Genomic DNA, 23,574 nt, shown 5'->3' with positions numbered 1-23,574 from the left:
TTGAGTCCCATACACTAAATGCTTTATGATCTGAAAGTACTGCAAACTTGGCCTCACAAAAAGTGTGAAGAGACTACCTTTAAATATGTGAATGTGAAGTGCTGAAGTTGATGAGAGTTGATGAGAGGTGATGAGGTGCTGCCTGTAACGGCCATGCCATAAATCTCTGAACTCACTTACTTGTGAAAATCTTATAAAGCAACATCAAATGAAAATTCAGGATAAGAGTCAGACCAGGATAGACAGCAGCTGACTTGGAATTTGCCCTGTTGTTTGTGAAAGCATGGCAGTTATTTTCTAAGTTGTCATACATGCCTGATTCCTGTATGAACTTTGAAATGACTGGAGGGGCACACTTTGCAGCCACCGCAGTATGATGTTAATATGTCAGCTGTCTGCAAAAGTTATGTCTACTTCTCTTGTTTTGAATATGGCTGCCAGAATATTGCCATCAAGCTTTCAAGGCTGTCACTGAAGCAATATCATATAAATCTGTTGTCTTCTGAATTGAGACAGCCAGTGTTGGCCACTCAAGAACGTGAGAGCAGAGCCATTTGTCAAGCTGAGGCAGCTGGGAAATTGGGAGGCACACTTCAATTTTCAACACGTGAATCATATTTTTTTCTCTCCCGCGAGGATGATGTCAGGCCAAGTTCAACTGTTTTTCACACACTGCATTTCTCATATTTTATTTGAATGGCAGACCCCCTGAACAGACATCATGCAGAAACTGCCTGATTTAAACCAAAGCCAGGGAAGTGCTGATAAGGGAGACATCATTCTGCAGAGGTAGAAATGCAGGGTAACCTGCAGGGTCTGACATTGTGCCTGCAGACAATTGACATCTGTGTTCAGCTCCAGTTGACACCTCAATCCATTTATTTCAACCCCCCCACCCTCTCTTTCTCTCTTCTTCTTGCTTTCTCAGCTGAAATTTTCCCATGAAGTTTTTATAAAATGCCAATAAGATTTGAAGCATAACTGCAGGTAGTTGTAGCTGTGTCAACAGGTCAGGATCAATCTTGATGAATGCGGTGAACTATAAATGTTTCAGTATTGATATGGTTTTATCTTTGCAATAAGCTCAACCAAAGGTTTTTGTCATTTATTTGTGCATAATGTCTGCTTTATTCATTCATAAGCTGTTTTTTCATTGCATAATTGTGTGATTATTGCACATTTTCATGGGATAATTATTGTGACTGAAAGCCTTCATTTCATTTCATTTCATTTCATTATTGTTATACAGGAAAACATTAAAAGTAACATTACAGCATTACAGCTATGTTCAAACTAGCCTGACTCAGTTAAAAACTGTTTTGCAGCAGGCTGCTGTCCTGCAGCACATCAAAATACCAAATAATAAAAAAAAAAAAGCAGTCACACCAAACAGAGGATAAGAGCTATACAGACACTACAGGGGAGAGGCTGGAGTGAATAAGATGGTTATGTGAGATGACATCAGTGGTTATAGGTGTGACCTTCCATCAGATAACGTTTAAAAGGCCTGTTTGAGGTGTGTAATAGAGGTTATTGATCCAATGTGTTATGGGATCTCATTCTAGATTTAAGTGTATGAGTAAAAAAATGATCTCTGACTATAGCTGTTTCTGTAAGTTGGTATTGGGATAAGTGCATGTGAAATTGATCTGGTGATGCGGCCCTTCTGTGAAGAAGAGCAGACAGAATTTAATGGCCCGATCATTGGTGCAGTTGTGAAAAGTGAGAGTGCAGTACAGCGGTGAGTCTGAGAGGGAAGTTTACCATTGATTTTATAAGCTTAATTCTTACTATTGGCTCAATGGATTCCTCTGTGGTGAGGGACCAAACTTGGAGACAGTATGAACGAGATATGGTGTGATCTTGTTATAGCTTAAACATACAATTTCTGGTTGAGCATCTTCGTTGAATTATGAATGTGGTTTTGATGAGTGAGATGTGAATCGTGAAATACTCCAAGACATTTGAAGGTTTCTGTGATTGTTAGTGTTTGTTTTGCATTATGAAAGGGGTCAGATATAGACATAGATATAGATTTCTTAGGGGAATGGAAATACATATATTCAGTTTTCTTGACCGTGGTAATTAGATGATTAGATTTCAACCAGTCATGTAAACAGTGAAGATCAGAGGAGAGTTTTAAGTTTATGACATCAGGGTTTAGATCAAAAAGAATAATTACAGTGTGATTAGCATATAGCAGACAATTAGAATATTTACACACAGTGGGAAGACCATTGATATACAAAACCCAAAATGCCGCCTTGTGCCTTGTTAACATTTAAAACAAAAAGGTTCCCCAATTGTGTTATTCTTTCAAACTGTAGTGTTGGTTCAAATAAAGGTTCAAGGACCTGGCATTTATCAAAAACATAATAGTACCCTCTCATTTATTTTTGATGTAAACTATCAAAGACTGAAGATTCTTTGTTCCTTTACTTGTGGTGTGGCAGATGAAAATGTTTTTCTAATCAGATAACAAAAGGATCTTCCAATTGATCTTCGAAGATTTCCAACTGCCATTGTCTATCTTTCTCAGGCTACCTGGAAAAAATATTGTCCAATATGCTCTGGAAAATGAAAGATGGCTCAATGCCATAACATCCTGAGGCAGATGCAGCCTTATAAATTGAACAAAACCTCTCATATCTCCAGGATGATGGATCATGCCATATTCTGTCACAAAATATACTAACTGATCTCATTAGTTCAGATTTTATGACAATATATGATTTCCTGCAGGAGGAAAATATGAGTCTGGGCCTGACTGTGTATGGCACACATGTATGGCCTGGTGTTGCAGGGCCAGGTAATCACGGTGGGTCACCCATGGCATTATCAAGATAACAATCCCATCATTACAAGGTGAAATCCACGGAGCATAACATTAGTCTCTCCCATGAGCCCAGCACACGTTCCATCACCATCAGCTTTAATACACTCTTCAGCCATTGTACACTATTGCCCAAATGTGTTGCCAATGGAGACTGGATTAAGTAGGTCCTATTCACACCTAGAAGGTTTTAGTGCTTCTCTGTGCCCCATTGACTGCTGGCGTAATGAGGCATGCTCGGTGTGAAATGGTGTGTCACTGATGAGGGGACACAGGTGACCCTGGGCGCTCAGATAAAGACCAACGTTGTCAAATAGAAGGGCCCGATTGACAGCTTTTGCTCTGGGAGAAGTTAACTGAGGTCATTACCCATGTTTTTTTGTCTTGCTTTTTTCACCCATGTGGCTCAGTATTTACTTTTTAATGACGGTTTTCAACATCATGTTAAACTTTGTTGTCACTGCAAAGTGATTAGTAATTCCTTTTGTGATGCATTCAACATAGCCTTGTGCTTATTATTATTATGGTACTCAATAACCCTCAGCTCTGTAGAATGTATTTAAACAATCTGCTCTCGAACTCACACTCCCTTTTGGCCGCAAACAAATAAATTGTTCATAACATTTGGATACTGCACCTCATTTGGATGCTAAGCGGTTTTCTTTAAGTGCTCTCATTTCTGTTAATGATTGTGGTGCAGATCAGCCTGTGCAGTGGCGATCCCTAGGCACTGGTTAATCATACTCTTATGGTGAATCAGAGGCAGACTCTAAGGAGTCTTTACAGAATCCTGTGCTCACATTCAGCAAACATTCTGTTTTGCTGTGCTTTTGGATGAAATATACATAATACACAATACACATTTCCCCAGTTGTCCATGTAGATGATGCACAAGGTGATAATAAAGCAACCTTTACTGGAAAAGAGATGCAAAGAGAATTAAAGGACAATAACAACTTGACAGGAATGATCAAAGCGAACCATGCTATGGTCAAACATGCATGAGTTACCAGTGAGATTTGATCATCACATCTATAATGCTCACTCATCTCTTACCTTCCATCAGCTTCCATGAGCTTCCAGTCCATGCAGATGTGTGTTCCAGTAATATCGAGACTCCAAGAACATGCTGGTCCTGTAGACATCCTCCACATTTTTTTTTTTTAACCTGAAAAAACAGATTATGTTCCCAGATACCTTCCTGCTGTGTAATTCATTCATCATCTGCATGGGATGGAAGCTTTTGTTTAAAAGTATAATGCAACTTTGCTTTTGTCAAAAATAACTGATTCAGGGAAGATCGTCTGCTTTGTTCCACATGCTTACATAACAGGCTCCGCAATTGAGTGAGTGATCTGAGATGATTGTGCATCTTGGGAGAAATTGCTGAAGCCAGTCGATACTGCATGTAGGGGATAGATGTCTGTAGCTTTCAGGATTTGTAGTTTGCTGCATTCCCAGTCAGCCATCAGTTTAGGTAAAATGTGCATGCAAAGGATCATGATGATCAGAGTCTTTTTGATCCACTGGCACTTCTACTTCCACACACATGCACATACAGAACACATAGAGCAGACAGGATTACAGAGAGAGAGGAAGGTAGAGAGAAAGATTGTTTCAACTAAGGCTTCTCAAGCTTTTGCATGACTGGCCTTTGGCAAAATAAAGAAGTGGAGACACCTAGAGAATGCCTAGCATAAACTCTGTGGGTCTCTAATGTTCTTAGGAAAGAAGGAGAGAAGAAAGAAAAAGCAAACAAATTCTCAAGTCTGTCTCTGGAGACAGGGGAAAGCAAAGCTGCCCTGCCTGGCAACAGCTCTCATTTTGGCTGGCTTTCATCTGGGCTTGGCCTTTTGACAATGGATGTGATTGAAGCAATCTTCAGAGCCTGCATTTCCATTCGTCTCAAAGGTCATGCAGTCAGAATTTGGAGGTAAAGGGAAAGAGGTGTAGGGTCAGAGTGAGGATCATGGCATATACTAGACTTGATGAATGAGAGCAACATGCATAGGTGTGTGTGTGTGTGTGTGTGTGTGTGTGTGTGTGTGTGTGTGTGTGTGTGTGTGTGTGTGTGTGTGTGTGTGCATACTGCATATGTATGTGAATGTGCATGTGTTTGTGTGAGTATTTGGCTGTGTCTTAGTGTATACCTAAACACTTGTTTGCCTGTATGTGCTTGTACTTGTGTGCTTTTGTGAATACATATGTGGGAATACATATGTTTGCATGCATGTTTAAACACACTACTCCCTGCAGGCCTGTGTATGTGTGTGTGTGTGTGTGTGTGTGTGTGTGTGTGTGTGTGTGTGTGTGTGTGTGTGTGTGTGTTGTTTGTGCATGTGCATGTGTGTTTGCTCTCCTTGGCACTGAAATCTAGCAGCAGGAGAAGCAGCACATGCCTGCAGTCCTCTGTCTCACTAAGCTTTGCTCTCTGCGATCTCTGCACGAAGTCAAAACCCCCATCACTTCTCTCACTCCATCTTCTCTCCTTGATGACCTCCATCAATTTTCATAATCGGCCTTTTATTCTCCTTTATTATCTGCCTTCCATCTTGCCATCTCTCTTCTGCTGTATTCTTATTTCACTCTTATCTCCTCCTTATCTTTCCAGAAGATAGCTCCGAATCCCAAGCCGTATCAAAATGGCCCAAGCCTCTGTTGGCAATTCCTCTGCGTGAATACTTCATCTATATTTTCCAACTGCTTGTCTTAACTATGAGAGGCATCTGCATACTGTGTTAATGCAAAATAATGGTAACAGTTTCTAATTTGTAAAGACAATCAGCATGTGCAACAGTCTAAAAATCAAAAGATACCTCAAGCAATGTAATTGAGAACTTCAAATAAGCAACAAATAAACACAAACACACACACGTGTATTTTGTAATATATATGTTAAATCTCTCTCAGCTGACAAGTAGTTATTGTCCACAGGTACACGTAATTAATCAACTAGTCAGTTAAGCATTGCAATTATTAATGCAAAACATGCTTGGTCTGTTCACAGCAGGTGGTGTATTATTTTTTAAACACTATTAATACCTAATCTGAATTTATAATCATGTTCAAGGAGGTCACTGATTTAATTACATCTGTTTGTTTAGGATTATGCTCCTTTGATCATACAATGCTCCAAGGGTAACCTCAGTGTGATGTTGATCTCAGCACTGGATTCAAATATAGCAGCATTCTGTGTAACAAATGCTAGAGGAAACATGTCAAGAATTTTGTCCACACCATGACTTGAATACAAAGTTGTTTGTGTACCTGTGATATTGTAATGATTTGAGGTTTTCTCCCCCTGGGATTCAATTACATTTTGCCTATCTCAGAGAATTCTCCCAGTGTCTGCCTCGTTTTTTTTAGGTGGAGTAAACGAATGCATACAATCAATCAAATCTTCAACGTTTATTTGAAATCTTCAAAAAAAGGTCTCATTTCAACATATAGGCTCTCAAGGCTTCAGGGAAGTTATGAGAGTACAGCCTGAGTTTAACAGAATGATAAATGCTGTGCTTTTGTCTTTGCTGGGGGACAAAATAATGATGAGACACATCAATCTTTATTACCACCTTCCTCCCAGTCCAGAACATCCAAGGGCAACAGAAATATTGCACTCACAATGAACATTTATCTTCACACACCTGCCTATAGCTTTTGGCTGGGAGGGAAACATCAGGTTCTGCCTGTGGATATCTGGACTTGTGCACTTTGTTTTCTTTCTATGATATTCTTTGAGAAATGACTAATTCAAGTCTACACGGCTAACTTAGAGGCAGGGAAATAAGGGTTTTATTTATAGTGAGCACCATAATGACTCAATTTCATGGAGAACAGGGGATAATCCGTATTTCAATCAGTTTCAGCCATAACTTTATGCTATTCTATTGGTGCGGTAGTCTGCCTATTCAGCCAGTGCTGCTTTCCGATTGGCTCGGCGCATTGTGGCTCCGCCCTCTCGTACCTGTCGCTCTGTGACAGGCTGACAGCGCTTCCTATAGCCCCGCCCATCCCATCCCTGTCCTCTCCACCGGCGTTCAATCGTGTAGCGGATTGAGTGCTGCGAGCTCGCTATGTGGCGCATGAGTGTGCGCTTGGGATGTAACGGCTGTCCTTCGCTGTAGCTTGTGAATAAAAACCCCTCCGGCGGACTTGGAAGGCACAGGATACCGAAGGAAACCGGCTGAAGGCGAAGGAGAGGTTTGCGACAGGACGGGGCGGAGGGAGACACGGGAGCGTGGCAGGCAGGAGGGACGCTCGAGCAAATCCAACCGACACCGTGCGCAGAAATGGCGGAGCACCACACAGCCAGCGACGGCAAGCACAAAGCGTCCACCAATGCCGGGAGCTCGGTGCATGGGAACAGCCGACCCGGGGCCGCGGGTGGAGGAGGGGGCAAAGGAGGCCTGTCTGGTGGACTGACACAGCCAGCCGGGTGGCAGTCTTTACTCTCGTTTACCATTCTTTTTCTGGCCTGGTTGGCAGGATTCAGCTCCAGACTTTTCGCAGTGATCCGGTTCGAGAGCATCATTCACGAGTTTGATCCATGGTAAGCTAGCTAGTCTGTCCGCTTCCCCCGGCACAGTTGACAGCTACTCCCAAAGTGGGATCCGGGGACCTGCGAGGGGGGGCACCCAGCGGGTCAAGAGTAAAAATTGAAGCTATTTTAATTTCAGTGTTATTCCACTCAGCAGAAGTCTATAGAATCGCTGGTTTGAACATAGATGTCACTCTTTAAACTGTTAGCTAGCCTCCCATTTATATTGTAAGCACTTGCTCAGCTCTTTACAAAATTATGTCTAACAACAATATCTTCTCTAGTGGGGGCCACTGGGGCAACATGTTGTCAAACCGGGGTCAATGGCCTGATCTGTGTCTGTGTGGTGGACCTTGGTATGAGTTGAGGCACATTTCCAGCAGCAGCCAGCAAGGCAGTGCTGCATTAAGTTAGCTAGCTGATCCGGTTTGGCTAGTTGGTTTCCAGTAAGCAAAGTCAAGTCTGGTGATATTTTACCCTTGACCTAGTAATAAAACACTACCCCAGCTGCAGCGATTGAGCTATATCAGGAGCTAGACGCCTCAGCTGCAGCCACAACTTTCTTTGGGTTGGGAAAAAGAGTGAATTATCTGGAGCAAGGGCACGCTTCCTCTGCGCTTCCGTGTCATCCAGCAAAAACAAATTCAGTGCGAACGTATCAAGTGGAAATGGTTGTTGCTCATATGGGATTATCGCTGCAGCGATGGTCGACGTGATTGACTCTTAAGAGGATAGCTGCAGCAGATCTGAGATTTCAGTCTAAGTTGCTGTTAAACTCATAAATAGTGAATGCCGATGTCGTCTCCCCCCTGCTGTTAATTATGATGAAAAAGACTTCCCGATTTCCGCACAAATTGCAGCCGGTGCTCATGACAGCAGAGAGCTTATCCGGAAGCCAACTGATCCGGTCTGCTCTGTCATTGCCATGCAGGATTATTTTGGTTTTGTAACAACAGTGTCACAAGAGCCCACAAGTCTCTGTATCTGTTTCCAATGCGCTGTAAGTCTCCAAGTGTTCCTACCCTGTCTCTGCCCGATTGATGCATCCATATATTAAAGTGACAGGTGCTCCGTCTTCCCCAGATTTGCCACTTCCTCTTCAATTATGTAAATAACTTGATTATATTTGAGAGTCATAAGCCAGGGCTTGTGCTTTTGATGGGATCACCGATTCTGCAATGACCACAACAGAATAATTTTACTCTGAGATTGGATTGTGCACCAGACAAGACATATAGCATTATTAACGACTAGTACAACTTTTGGGTCAAGTGTAGCGCTCTTTAGGAGTTGCAGTATTTCATGCCTGGCTGATATCCTTGGTGGAGCATCATGGTTATTGGCAGGTGGTGGGAGCTGTTATGCCCAGTAAGGATATAATGTGGCGTCAGAGTCTCTCCAGTTGTAGAGTAACTATTGCGCCGCTCATCCTTGGCAGCATCTCAAGGAAAAGAAACCAATGGCAGGGTTTTTATATTCTGAAGTTACACAAGTCTTAACTGCTATGGGTACCCTTCATCACTGGTTCTAAACGTTTCGTACTTGGACGCTCAAAGACAAAGCAGTGCAGTGTATTTCAGTGGTTCTCGTCCTCAATCACAAGCCTTACTACAAAATGTTGAGCTCCGAAGGAAATTGCTTTGCTTTAGTTTTCCCTTTTAGGATGTTTCACTGCATGATTATAAGAAGCATAAGATGCAAACATTGGTTCTTTGGTGGTGCAGATTAAAAAGCACAAAATTGGTAGCATGTTTTATATTAAGAAATTTTCTATACTGTAATTTCTATTCTCCTGTGTAGTCTGGATTGTTTTGTTGAGAGCTCCTTCACTGCATGTTTCATGTTAAGCTGATGCCCCTACGATTTCTGAAATGTGTAGAGTAATCATAGCTATGTGTATGTATATACATACATAATTCTATAGCATAAGCCTGCTCTGGTTCTCTTTTCTGAATAGTCTCTCGTCTTGACTCTTATATGCATATGTTTTTTTCCCAGGAATTTTATAGCAAGAATGTTTTCTGGAATCTTCTCTCAACTTCCAGGCTCTCTGTGCTCCTCTCAGAAATTGGTTTAAAAAGTCTATTTTTCAAAAAACAAAAAACATACTTGAATGCCAGTGTTACACGTCTTATCGTGTCAGTCATTATGCTTTAGTGCTTGTGATCTGTGGAGGTTTTATTTTTTACAGTGAGAAAGGAAGACCTGCTTTTTATGACTATAATCACGTTGGATGCTGATTTGAAGGGGCCGTCACTCCCAGACATGAATGATTACTGTTGTCCTTGCTTGAATGCTTTGATGCTGTTATTGATTTTGCTCTGTGTGGGACTTCAAATTATCTGCAGCTAACTGTTATTTTAAACAAGCAGGCAATTTGAAGAATTAAGATTGGATTCAACAGTGCTGAAATGTCATGCTTATTTTAAAATATGCAAATATTACCAAGGCTGTCCTGATTTTGTAGATGACTGCTTGATATGTCTTGCCCATTATCAGGCCCTGCTCATTTTGGTCTGCTAATATTTGGTGATTATTTTAAGACCACTACAGCTGGTATTAAAGTGGGATATTTTGCTCATCTCCTCCATTCAAAGAAATAATTAGTTTGTGTCTGGAGTTAGAAATGAATTGCAGTTTCTTTAACTTACTCCTACTTAACACCCAACCTTCTCGAATCAGTGAGTCAGTCCATTCTTTTTGCTAAGAATATTGTTCTAGCTGCCTACTTGGCTGTACCTTGTGGAGGTGTAACTCCTCCTCATTCCCACTGGCACACATATCACATAAATATACATACACATAGAGATGTGTGTGTGTGTGTGTGTGTGTGTGTTTACATGTATGTATATGTATATATGTATACACGCACATATATGTGTGGTACACTTTCATTTCTACTCCCAGAGTTGATTTTTATCTACATTCTCCTGTTATTCTGCTCTAACATCTGTCCAGTTTATTGACTTAGTGGTAAGAAAATGGATTTTAACCAGGCTGCAAGCTGTGTGGTGAGGCACAGAGCTGTGTGTGTTTGTGTGTGTGCATACACTGGAGGAGAGCAGTCCTTGGAATCAGTCAAGTTTATTCTACCTTGGTCGTGTCAGGAAATAGTAGGAGTCCATTCTGTCAGAAGAGTGAGGGGAGGAGAAGCGTCTCTGTCAGACAAATAATGAGCTGGATACTTGGGTAGAGTGTGCACAGACATAAGTTCATAACCACACATGCACACACACACGCACACACACACGCACTTACTCTCCTGCTCCCATCGGCACCAGAACTGCTGCCTCTTCATAAAGCCAAAGCCATGACTGGAACTCTGTTTGGATGGATGGATGCTGACTGTGTCTCATTTTGGGTGTTGGCTTTGAGCGGATGGCTCCCATGAGGGTCAAGTTGAAAAATGCGAGAGGAAAAAGTGAGTTAGGCTTTTGGTTAGGTAAAGAGGTTAGACTCGCAGCTCCTAAAGGATCAGTTTAATAAGCAGTTAATTTCACATCTATCTTAGAGTTAAATTTCTTAGGTTAATGTTTTGAAAATGGGTGTCTTTCAATTTATGTCAAAGCCAGGATTTGAGTTTTCTATTCAACCGAAGCTCAGTCAGCATCTGATCTCTGTTTATTAGCTTTTCATTTTCATTGAGCTATATAAAATCTCCTTGGTCCTTTGCTTGTAAGCAACTCATCTATGCCTCCTAACTGTTTTAATTCCTTTATGTTATGTGAACAACTTCCATACGTATGTTTTTTCCATGTGTAGGACTCCTCAAACATTTACTGATAGCTTTTTTAATAGTACACTTGTATCAGGCTCTTGAATGTGCTTCATGAATGTCATCTTTTCTCTTAAAAGTTAAGTGCTCTGAAACTATAACCTCCCAACAAGTGATGTTGCCACCTCAGATTTTTTGAAAAGCCAGTGAAATTAAGGGAGGGCAGAAGGTGTGTATGTTCTCTTTCTCCCTCTCTCACCTTCTCTCAGCTTCTCTTTCCATCCTCTTTCTTTCATACACAAAACATCACATCTAAAGCAAACTGGATTATGCCAGCCCAGGAGTGGCTGCTAGCACAGCAGTACGTTATCTAGAGCAGTAGTGTGGGAAAATGGAGAATAAGTTGTGATTGATCTTTGTACCAGACACTTGGCTGGAGTGGTGATCCCCCGCTTAAACTCCTGACTGACTGTCCAACAGCTTATGAAATATTCAGTGTAGAGAGACTATCCAATTACCTGCTGTAAAAGAAAAGATGTCTGAGTGAGGACCCATCCTCAGGCATTGTGGGCTGCTGCCTGGATGGTGGATGCACATTAGCTTGGGTCTTGTTTAAGACATGGGTGTTGCCAGAGCAAAGTCCGTATCTTAGTTGTAATTGCAGACTAGCCTGAAGACACACCTGGATTTGAAAGTATTTTGTGTTAAAACTAGTGGTGTCAAGAGATTAAAAAAATTGAGAGATTAATTAATTATGATCTGTAATTAATTGATCTAATTAATCTCTTTTTTAATCTCACCTAAAATTGCTGAGAAAAGCCCTGAACTTGAAGTATTTCCCTTTAAATTCATTACATTATTGTAGCAGATCAGTCCGATGCGGGTCGGGGGGACCCCTCTTTTTCAAGACCCTTTTTTGGAAAAAAAAAAAAAATTATATGGACAAAATCTTGTTTGAATAAAAAAGCCACCGGTCGGCATCAGGCGAGCCGGCCGCGGCACCGGGTCTGGTCTGCCGGATCTGACAGGTGAGCGGCGCACACATAGCTTACTGCCATATCAATTTTTGTTCATATGCGGCTGCAATGACTGCGCAATGCGGCCATTCGCCGGTAATCGCGGCATCAGGCGAGCCTACCTACTGGTTTACATATGCACAATACATGTATATTTGCTTAGACCCCCAATATTAGACGAGGGCGTTTTTTCAGGGCATTTTCAATGGAAAAACTATCGTCTTATATTCGGATGAATACGGTAATGTATTAACTTCGATCACGCAACCTTTTCTTCCACCTCCTCTCCTCTCCTCCACAGTCAGACACACACACACGAGTCGCGACACCCCCTCCTCAACATGCGCTGCCTGTTTACAACGGACTCGGACTGTTGGGGCGGGTGTTAATCAAAGCAAACCAATCATGTCTTGACCTCTTCACAGGTTGCTGGCCTCTGATTGGCCTGGCCTGTCTCTCTGACTTAAAAAAAAAAAAAAAAAAAAAAGCTCAGACTGGTGAGGCCAGCCGGACCGGACCGACAGCTGATTGGCCTGGCCGGCGACCTGTTTAAAAAAAAAAAAAAAAAAAACACGGGCAGGCCACCGGGCCAGTGACAGGCCGGCACAAACACAATGACAGCCAATCAATGTCCACTTCAGGGTGTGACTGACCATTGTTTTCCACCCCCAACAACTTAAGCACAGGAAGCCCAACGCCTACAAACCGATTTTATAAAAAGTAAAATTAGAGATTAAAAATTAGATTAACTCGATTAAAAAACATAACGCGCTAAATATGACTGTAATTAATTAATCTCAATTAACGCGATAATTTGACACCACTAGTTAAAACGATGATTGTTGGAGCCACTAGGCATAATCCTTTAAAACTCACCATGTGCATTGGCACTTTTTAAATGAGGTTTTTTTTTTTTTTTTTTTCATGATGTAGGCTTCGCCGAGGTTGTGGTTGGTCATGTACTGGCTAAATCTCACAGATGAGACCGGTAACTCACTAGCCATTTAACAGCAGTGCATCTGTGCCAAAGGTAATGATTGCCTTTTGGCTCTCGTTCCTTCGTCTCCATTCCAGCCTTGCGAGCCAGGCCTCCTTGCACACAGCATTCATATCATAACACCACAGGACACAGCAAAGATAAAAACACACTCAGTGGTACTTTTTTAGTCTGCCTGGCAGCACTTTTTCGTCTCTGCTTTCTCCTCAACCAAGGGACTTGATGCTAAGCCTCTGATGATTAACTGCTATTTCCCAGGCCAGGCCTCCCAGCTGGATAGTACCAGGTGTAACCAGGGAGTCAGTTTGTCCAAGGCGTGCTCTCTCTCCCTCTGTGTGTGTGTGTGTGTGTGTGTGTGTGTGTGTGTGTGTGTTTGGAAGAGAGAGCGGCAGATCTGTCCTAGGGCACCTGCGGCATGTGTAGGAGATGAGCTGCTCCTGGCGAGAAGGAGCATCAAGCTCCCAAGCCACCGGGGAGCACAATAGAAAGCTACGTCTGCATACAAACAGCCCCTTTTCATCCCAGTTTGTTTTTTGGTTTTACTTGTCATGCAGAGGCCTAGGATTACAGTGCAACTCACAAACAGACAACACACACAGAAACTGTGACTGACTGGCAGTAAAACTGTTTGGGAAATTCAAGGTTTTGCATGCTCATTTAACATATCCTGTTCAGGAGAATTATAAAAGGCCGTTTACAATGTGGAGGAGAAAAGGCTGGTTGATTCATTCATACTGAATTGAGGATAGTTGGTGCCCCAGTTGTTAGTCCCCAATTTGCCTGTCAGTCATTTTTATGGGGCCATTCTAACCGCATTGGCAGGGTTGCCACCTAACGAGAGGTGCTTGTCAGCAGCCCAGAGGCCACACGACTCACAGATGCCTTGATGGAGGATGATGGCTCTGAGAAGTAGCCCAATTTGTTAGTGTGATGAATTGCCTCTGCTGTGTATCCAGAGGAATATTTGTGTTTGTGTGTGCACCCCTGCATTTTAAGCATTGCCAAAGATGTTTGGTGTTTGTTTGTTTTTTACATGGGAATGGGAGAGGTTAAGCGTTTTCTATTGTGTGCATAACCTAAAATGCAGCCCTGGCTGTTATGCATTACAAATTGCCATGTCCTCCTGGTCCTCTGCCCCACCTTTTTGGACTACACACTTCTCAGGTTTGGCAGTCGTTCTGAAATGAGATTTGAAGAGCGCTATCCTCTGGCAGCTTTAAACCTGTGTTCCAATTCTTTGCTCCTTAATGAAGCCTGAGTAGTGTGATCTTGTACGCCTGTGATTTTCAAGAATGGTAGCAGTGCACTTCAAGCAACTGATTTCACTCACGCTCAGTGGTTTTACCTTAATATTTAGAACTTAGATGCAGTTGCAGCATGTTGTTGACCTTCACTGCCCAGCCACAAATTATCTACAGCTGGAAAAATGCCATTGCAGTTATGCAGTTTACCCCCTCAAAAGTAAATTACAATTTCCCCATGTCAGGGATGTACAGTGTACCATTTTTATTGTTAGTGAGATATGAACCTGTGCAGTGAACATATTGCAGTAGGCTGTAATAATCATTTTGCTGATTACACCTCCCATGCCATCCAGTCTGTACAAATGGATCCTAGCTGGTTACAAGAAAGAATCTTGTGTGACTGTGATGTAAACTAGGTAGGAAAAGAGAGAGGCTAAAAAATGTAAAACAAACAAAATAATGTGGATGGCAAAAACTAGTATTCATGTGAATGAAAACGCAAGCAAGTTTTAACTGTGAGAGCTTGGTAGATACCGATGAAACAATCTTCTCAGACACAGGCTTTCTGCAAAATTTGTCAAGCAGTGTTAAGAATGACAAGTCCCAACACAGCAAACATACACCACTACCTCAAATACAACCACAAAGAACTATATAGACAATGCACTACAAGGGAATTTGAAATATGTAATATTATTACCCATAAAACCTCAGTGCCAGTCCTCAAAATGCCATCTATTGCCTGGAGTTTTGCCAACTTGACTTCTTATGACAGCCTGTCTTGACAGGATGAAGAAATAATAATTTCACAGTACAGACATTAAGAGATTTGCTTCCAACGTCCTGTAAAATGTAGGTCCTAAATGAGAGAGCAAAGGAAGGATCGGAGAAGATGAATAGCAGTGGAGCATTATTTTTTCCCCCACCCGGATTATGGGAAGACCTGCCCTTTCTCTGCTTCTGATTGGCTAACCCTAACCCTAACCCCACGCTGACCCCAACCTTAACCAACCGAACTATTCCCGGAATCCGGGTAGTCCCATAATCTGGGTGGAGGAAAAAAATAGTGCAGTAGGGGAGATGAGATAGAGAGCAGGGAAGGAGCATTTGGTTAATGAAAATGATGACGGTATTTATCTATTTTTCATGTTCTTTGCACATATTTGCTGTTCTTGTTGTGACAGTTAACTACAAGCACAAGGAAAATATTACACCAGTGGTGGACATGCTTTAAAAATGTCTGAAGGGCTGTGCTGATGCTGGACTTTTTTATGGCAGCTTGACAATCTAACATGGAATGGGGAGATAATTTCAATTCATTTTTTTCATACAGCTGTCATATGCTGTGTATTTTCAAGATATACCTTAGCAACACACGTACACAGAAGGTACACCGTAACATTGCTATATCACATGTAATATTGTTATAGCAATATCTAATAAATGATTCTCACCCTGCATATTTTCTTCATATTTTGCAGGCCTAATTTATCTTGGGTTTATAAATATCCAAATACAAGCCATTCCTAAACTGCTGTCCCTCCTTGAACTGATCTTGAAAATGGCCCAGGCATGGACCTGTTTGCAGAACTAAAATTATCCCCAGCCTGCTCATCTACAAAAATTGCTGCAGGAAACTTTGGATAAGCTTCATGGAAACACACGCTCACATCAGAGTACGTCATGCAGAGTTGAAATGCGTGGCTGATGCTGCTTTTGTCAAGCTGTTCTCTCTGTCTAGCCCACAGGCGCTCTGATGTGATTGTTGTTCCATGACCGCCCAGCCTGCAGAACCCATCCATCGAGCACCAGCTGAAGGAGCGACGTGTCCCCTTAACAAATGCACAGCTGTAATTGACAGCACTCCTTTGACGGACTGCGCGAGCGGGCGCTTGCGTGTGTCCTCTCACAGTGATTGTTCTGTGCGTCAGTACCACGAGTGTATGCCCGGTCAGCAGTCAGCGTTCCCACACACACACAATCTTCTCCTCCCTCTTCCGTCTTCCATCTCAGTGAACAGAGAGATTCTGGTCCGGAAATGTTGGTATGAGTCTGTGGGACGCTGTCCACTGGTTAGATGTTTGAGAGGGAGGAGTAAAATCAGGTCTTTCTTGCTCAATTGACCTTTGGTAGGTCATGATTTCACCCCCACTCTATAACTTTAGTGCTCTTATTCTAGTGGAGCCTTAGCTTACATGTTTAAATACTGAGATACTTAAAGATGCAGTCATAGTTACAGTAAATCAAACTGAGAGCACATAATTGTACCATTATAGTTGTTGTTACAGCAGGGCATTTCATACAGTTTCTAAAATCTGAAATTACTATTTTGGCCGTTTTTTTTTTTTTTTTTTTTTTCCTATTTGAAGGCTACAGGCCAGTGTTACACTTGTAGCTCAGTGTTCGTAATGCTTGAGCAGATGGTAAATGGCCAGGTTTTCTGAAGCGGGCAGTTCCATGCAAATTATCATGCTCCCTGCATGTAGGCTTTCCACCTCACAAAAAGGAGAATTTGAAGTTTGCAAACCTAATTGGTTGTCACCATTTAGATAAAAACAGTAAACAATGATGTGTATAGTCCTATAAAAGAATGAATTTGGAGGGAAATTTGTAGTGTCTTTTTTATTTGTCTTCGTATATAGTTGAAGAAAGAGCAAATCACTGTAACTTCTCCAACTTCAAAAATTAGCTTCTCCTTCTAAAGAAAATAACATCAATTGTGATTGGTCAGTCAAGATAACCTCCACTGATTGTGTGAACCACATGCAGATACTTTGTAAAAGTAGATCTGATTGCTCCTGTGGCGAAACATGCTGCTGGCCTGCATGCACATGCATCACACACCCGTGTGAATATGTCACATGCTCGAGCTTCGCCTGCCACTTCACAAAGACAGTACTGCCGAAATTCTCCACACCGCCCCCGTCCTATTGAAAACAAAGGGTATATTTGCTATGCCGCTTACCATCAGTTCATGCTTTTATAATTTAATGTAGCCTATATATGTTTAAATATTGAAATACGTATACCTAGATTTTAAATAAACACTCTGTATCTGTATACAGTGTATGACTAGTGGGACTTGTGTTTTTGCCATGATGTTGAATCAGGTATCAAGAATCTCGGGATTTCACTTTACTGGGTAATGTCCTCACTTCTATTGACTAGTATTTGATAGTTGTTATCTACCAACTCTGGTGCTGTTAAGTAGCAGAGGCTCCAAATTTTAAACATACCATCAAACCTCCTACTCTTTTCTTTCCTCCGTACATTCTCATAAGCTATGAGCTGGGCCTTGATGCCCTCTGAATATAGTGGTGTGTCCAGAGGCAGAGCAGTGTGAAGGAGACTGATCAGGTTTTTAAACCTGGACAGCCAGTGGTCATTGCGGCACAGGGGTCAAAGGGGAGCAGAGGGGGGCTTTGCTTATCGCACAGTCCTGGCCTCTTACTGACAGGAGTCCGCACACAGCTCTGTGGGCGAGTGCACCTGCTTGCAGAGAGATGATGGGAGGAGTGAAAGAAACAGTGGTAGGAGGGTGGGAGGCGGAGAAGGAGAGAAGAAATTAATGCCTGCCAGGCTTCCAATCTGAAGGAGGTTGTGGTAGAAGAGCCAAAGAAATTTCATTGTTCAAAAAACCGCATCATCAGTTTGTTTGTGTGCTCATATATATATGTGCATGCTGTATTTTTTGTACGTGGAGGATGGAGATGAGTTATTATTTTTGTCTGTCTCTACCTCAAGTTAAATTGAATTTCCTGTATGGCTGATAGACTACTTAAAGCAGGGCCCCTTTAATAAGATCAACTGCTTAAAGCATCTCTACTGAATAGTTCAAATAGCTCAACTCAGATTATTCTTGAGTCATTTTTCTCCTTTCAGTTTAATCCCACCAGTACTCCCCAGTACCTTCTTAGAAATGCACAGTTTAACATCAGTGGCGAACTTCAGTGGAGAGATAAGAGTGATCTTAATCAAATAAATCTAAAAAAAAAAAAAAAGGTTAACGTGAAGGTCAGACAGCTCGGTGACTTTGTTGGTCATTTGGGTTTTCTTCTCAGTGAGGTGATTTTCTGCCATATTCTGTTACCACTCCATGTTTCACATTGAGATTGGCCTGCTGAATTCCAGCCTTGTTGATAGGCCCGTTGGCTTGTTCCCCAGCAAGATGATTGGCCAGCTGGCAGTTTGGCGCTTCTTGAATGCCTTGTGTTCTGTTGTCATTTACATTCTGTTTTCTATTCAGTTATGTCTTTGTTAGTAATCTTGTTTTTTTGGGGGTTGTTCATGTGATTGTTTATTTTTTCTTTTGCCTGTTGTAAAGAAATGTTTTCGCAAGCCCTCTGCTTTTTCATACCTCACTTTCACAAATCAATAATTTCACAAGTTTCTCTTTTGATCTTTTGATTGTTGCATTTCAGGGAGATGCTTTTTCATCAGTTTGCTTCAGTGTTTTATCACTGTTCAAATAAAATAAACCTAAAATAACGTTAGAGTTGCTTTTACTGAGCAGGCACCACAGTATCCTCTCTAGGGCAGTGTAGGTCTGCCAATGGGCTTCTGTCCACTTTGGCTGCTCTGTGTTTTCTTGCTGCAGATGCTGCCATTGTTCAGCTGTTGTGCTTGTGTTCATTGTCATGGTAGCACTGAAAAGAGATGACTTCATTGTCGTAGCCCAGCCACCGGCAAGCCCACCTGGTACGACATTTTGGAGCATTATGGTTTGAGGTCATGGCTTTGTTCCATGTTGCCAGGACGGCTAACAGCCAAGGGAAGAAGAAGGCTGCTCAGGGCAGCAGACTGTTGTCCGAGGGCACTTGAGAGACAGTCAGATGGGTGCAGGAGCAGTAGAAGGGAGGAGTGAGTGGAAGAGGGCGAAGGGCACAGGATGAGAAATGATAGATGGAAGAATACAATGGTGTCAAGTCTGAAAGACTGACAGCTGGAATAGGTTGTCACTCTGTGACAGCTTGAGGAAGACGAGCCTGTCAGGCGCCTGTCATATCATCTCGGTTATCAAGTACAGCAGCTGGCAGCTAGTCTGGGAAGGCCAGCTATGAAAATGGGACCGAACAGTCCAGATTGGGCCCCATGAGAGGCTGCGGTGGGCCTCAAGTTACAACAGTGCAGTGGTCATTGCCACCAAGATAATACGGAGTGTGTCAGAGTAACACACCACACATTTGTGGAGGGTATTGCTTGTACATACAGTAGTAAATAAATAGAAAGACAGCACTGCCTCAGGGCTCATCATGGCTTAGCTTTGGCGATGCTTTGTCTGTGATAATGGTCAAAATTGAGAATTATTTAAATAGCCTGGTTAAGAGGTATGAGCGCAGCTCTCTTTGTCAAATTATTAGTATGGATTGACATGCGTATTTGATATCTCTAAAGTTCTAACTCCTATATGCATGCATACTGGCAATTTTTACCAGGAACGCACAGCTTTTGTTTTGAATGGCCTGCAAACTCTAAAAATAGTTGTGGTTTTCTGTATCGCAAAGGTGAAATGACTGTGGATGAAGAAATGGGAGATAGTGGAAGAAAATCCATAAAATACTATTTGGTAACCAATTTGATGTAGGCTATTGTTTTTTTTAATATCTGCAAGGATACAGAGAAGGTTTTTCAACCTGTTTAGACTGCAGAGACATAGTTCAAACTGCTTTTCATTTATTTTCATCAAAATGTGGTGGAATGGTTAAAGTTTAATCCTAGAAAATTTTTTATCTTGGTTTAAAGTGTTTTTTATGCCCCTTTTATTTAGCAAGGAGATTGGAGTGTGAAAACCTGTTTGGGCATGATGAATTAATTTTCCATAGCCTAGATTATGAAAAACATTTCACTTGAGATTTTGACTGTGCTTACCACAAACTTGATTATTGTTCTAAAAAAACAAAAACAAAAACAGGTACAGCCACACAGAAATGATACAGCTACCTTGGTTGCTTTTATTTCAGCTCAACTTTAGGTTACACCATCTTTATTTAATCACCCGCCTACCGCTATCATCTCGATGCTCATCAGAGCGAAAGGGCAGAATACAATGTGAGGGCTTGCTGAGGACAGATTTCCCTCGTGGAAAATGTGGGCATTGTTGACGGCAGCTCACCTGCTGCTATAAAAGTCTAAGGAGTACTTAGAGAATAGCATGACTCATTGTGGCTCCAGGCTATCCAGGCTAGCAGGCTTCAGTGCTCTTGCAGGCCATTAGGTAAACAGTTTGTTTCGGCCTTAAGACATCTCTGATTTTCAAAGCAAGCCTGTCCAATTCTAATGAAAGCTTACAGGTAAAGCACAAATTGTTTAACCTTATTTGAGTGATCAGTAAGTAACTAATTCACAGTGCCTGCCAAAATGAGGAAAAGGGCCTCTTCTTGAGGGGCGGGATATAGTTTATTGAGGCAATGGAAGTTGTGTAGGAACCCTGAAAGAAAAAGCCTGCTGTTTACTTTTCAAAATTTATTTTAGGTGAAGAATTGGGCTTTGATATATTGCGGTTATTACATGTGGTTTCATTCTACACTTTTTTTTTCAATGCTGGTGGTTTGATAGCAAGAGCAGTGACAAAAGTCTTTACGCTGAACCCCTACATCTTTGTTTTTGGTGTTAACACAAAGTTTAGTGCAGACTTAGCCATCTGTACACAGCAGAAACTACTTTCTGTGCAGCAGGGTACAGAATGTATATAATCCCGTGAGAAACACTGTCATTTAAAATTGATGAATGATTCCTGTGGTTTGCATAGGTTCTTTAATGAATTGTAATATAGGATAAACAATGTTAAAAGAATGTTTAAAGAATGAATCACTTAAGTGTCCATGTTATTTCCCCATATTGTCAAATTTTATGGTGCTAGGCTCAGCTGGATCTGCTTACTTGAGAAAAAGTGTTTATTTTTCAATACCACACTTTGTTAAATAAATCAAATCAGTCTAGTGCTTGGTCAAAGTCTGACATCTGACATCTGAACTCCAAATGTCTGTAGTGAATGTATTACATATTTCAAGCAATCAAAGACATTTTCACCTACCTTATGCTATAGTTGCAGGAGGCCAATATATTCAGATGCTCAATTACTAACAAAAGGCCCACATTTTCTCAAAAAAAAAAAAAAGGATAATTTGTCATCGAGTGTAATAAACTCAGTAACATTTGTCTCTTGTCTTTTTTATTTTTTATTGTTTTTAGCTTTATCATGGCCATTGGGATTTTTTCGGGTTTGTCACCACATACCTGTTTGCAGCCCGAGTGCAGACATCTTTTGAGCCACTATCTGCATGAGCTCATTGTACTCTTTAATTGTATTTCTTCAAGTGCTTGAGTAGTAATGAATTTTTGGTGTCCTGCTGTTGCCAAATTACCTGTATTGGAATAAAGTCCAGTTACCTGTAAATACATTCACACAAGGATCTGAAGGTGATCAAATGACCTGTATTCCCTACCAGCTGTTATTCCAGCACTGGCTATCAATCAGTACATCCCTTGATGGATTACTTCAGCTGCCACTATCACATTGAGGTGACATGCTTTCATATATGTACACCCACAGAATTATAATTATACTATGTGTGCTACTGAGTAATAATGACTATAAATTTTTAAAGATGCAACCAGAAAGCTTTGGCATATTTTGTATTTTCTCATTCCACTCACTTTCCTGTCTTGCAACATTTTAGTCTGCAGAGACACAATCTCTACCTACTCACTCTGCCTTTTATCATGCTTCCTCCCAATCTATCTAATCTTCAGAACAGATTTGCTAAAATTAATAAATAAAATGTTTGTTTTTTTTTCCCCAGCCAGCTCTTCAATTTATTGTGTCCTTGAGATGTATGGCATTGCGAAAGGGGAAGTGATTTTCCTTCCAAATGCTAATCAGTGTCCCAAGTTTCATAATCCCTCTTGTCTTTCTTGATCCTTTCACAGTTCGTAACCATGGGACGGACTGACCCTATTGATTGGCAGGTTTAGTCTCTGCCTTACACTGATAGCTAAGAAACTGTTTTCATTCTCAGAAGCTCTGTCTTTTATTGTTCATTGTTTTGGCAAGCTGTTTTTGCCTTGGTGGTAGAAAGTAAGGCGAGCATTCTTAGACTCTGTTGTTATTGTTGAGTCACAGCAGCAGCTTGGCAGTTCAACACATTACTTTTCTCTGTTGAGTCACACGCCATATGGATGTCATGGCGAGACCAACATATCCCTGAAATGTTCTTGCTACTCTGCTTTTTTTTCCCAACCCACCCTGCTTGAACAGAGAGGGAGTTCATTAGAGGTGATTGTCCTCATCAAGATGCGCCATAAATCTATTATTTGTTAATTAATTCTCCTCTTCAGTGTACTAAGATTTGTGGGGAAAAAAGGTTTTGTGAGGCTAAAAGATGCTGGTGATGCTGTGTCTTCAGAGATGAGCACAGTGAAGCAAACACTACAGGCTGTCTGGACAAATGCCAGAGTCATTACTGTCCCCTCAAGCTACTGCTCTGCATCAGAGGACCACAGGGAGGATATGCACTCTGCCCCGGGTACATAATTTTTCAGTTTCTTTACCATTTGATAGATCACTGACCTGTTTCACTTATGCACAGAACTTTCAGCCAGTATGTGTCATAGAAGGCGCCTGGTAGTTTGTGTGCAAAAATACATGAAAATGAGTTGCAGTCATTTTGTTTGTACCCACGCATAAAGAAATGGAGGAGTCTTGGACACATGAAGTCCACAAAAAAGGATAGCTGTGAAGAAGATGGCTGCAAAGGAGTTAGCCCTCTTTTTTGGCTAAAAGGGGTAGTTCACCCACTTAGAAAAAAACGGATATAATTTTACTTACCCACTTGCTGTTAGGGAGGACAGAATTGGTGCTATCTGTCCTACGAAACAGCTAGGAGGGTAAGTGAAATAATAACAAATTTTTCACAATGGGCGAACTATCCCTTTAAGAAACTGCGAGGAGGCTCCTCACTTCTGTATAGTATATCGTGGAGGCAGTAAAGTTCCTGAACTAGTGCGAAACCCTGGGCCAGGTTAGGAACGCAGAAGCCTATGCATGACTGACCACCGTGGAGGCCAAGCTGTCACTGCCAAATCCTCCTAAACACTGAATGCAGAAATTCTGAGGCCCCGAGGCTGCACTGTTTGACTCCTTTGTTGAAATCCTGCTCTTTCCATAGGGTGTATTGCATCTGCTCAGAGTCTCTTGAGTGCCAGCTTCATGAACATTTTTTTTTTTTAGTCA

The 23,574-nt window shown here is 41.6% G+C and overlaps 1 protein-coding gene across 1 annotated transcript in view; it reads left to right on the top strand.

The window, feature by feature from the left end:
* Window positions 1-6,872: 6,872 nt before the first annotated feature.
* The window catches only part of LOC115367586 (dolichyl-diphosphooligosaccharide--protein glycosyltransferase subunit STT3B), an 87,527-nt gene continuing 70,825 nt past the window's right edge, over window positions 6,873-23,574 (top strand). Inside the window, exon 1 of the mRNA XM_030063378.1 lies at window positions 6,873-7,382. Within this exon, the coding sequence (XP_029919238.1) occupies window positions 7,123-7,382 (260 nt within the window). The 5' untranslated portion in view covers window positions 6,873-7,122. The remainder of the gene's footprint in view (window positions 7,383-23,574) is intronic.

This window comes from Myripristis murdjan, chromosome 11, assembly GCF_902150065.1.
Source record: "Myripristis murdjan chromosome 11, fMyrMur1.1, whole genome shotgun sequence".
NCBI lineage: Eukaryota > Metazoa > Chordata > Actinopteri > Holocentriformes > Holocentridae > Myripristis > Myripristis murdjan.
Note: the sequence above shows the minus strand (reverse complement) of the source record. Positions and strands in the feature narration are given on the sequence as shown.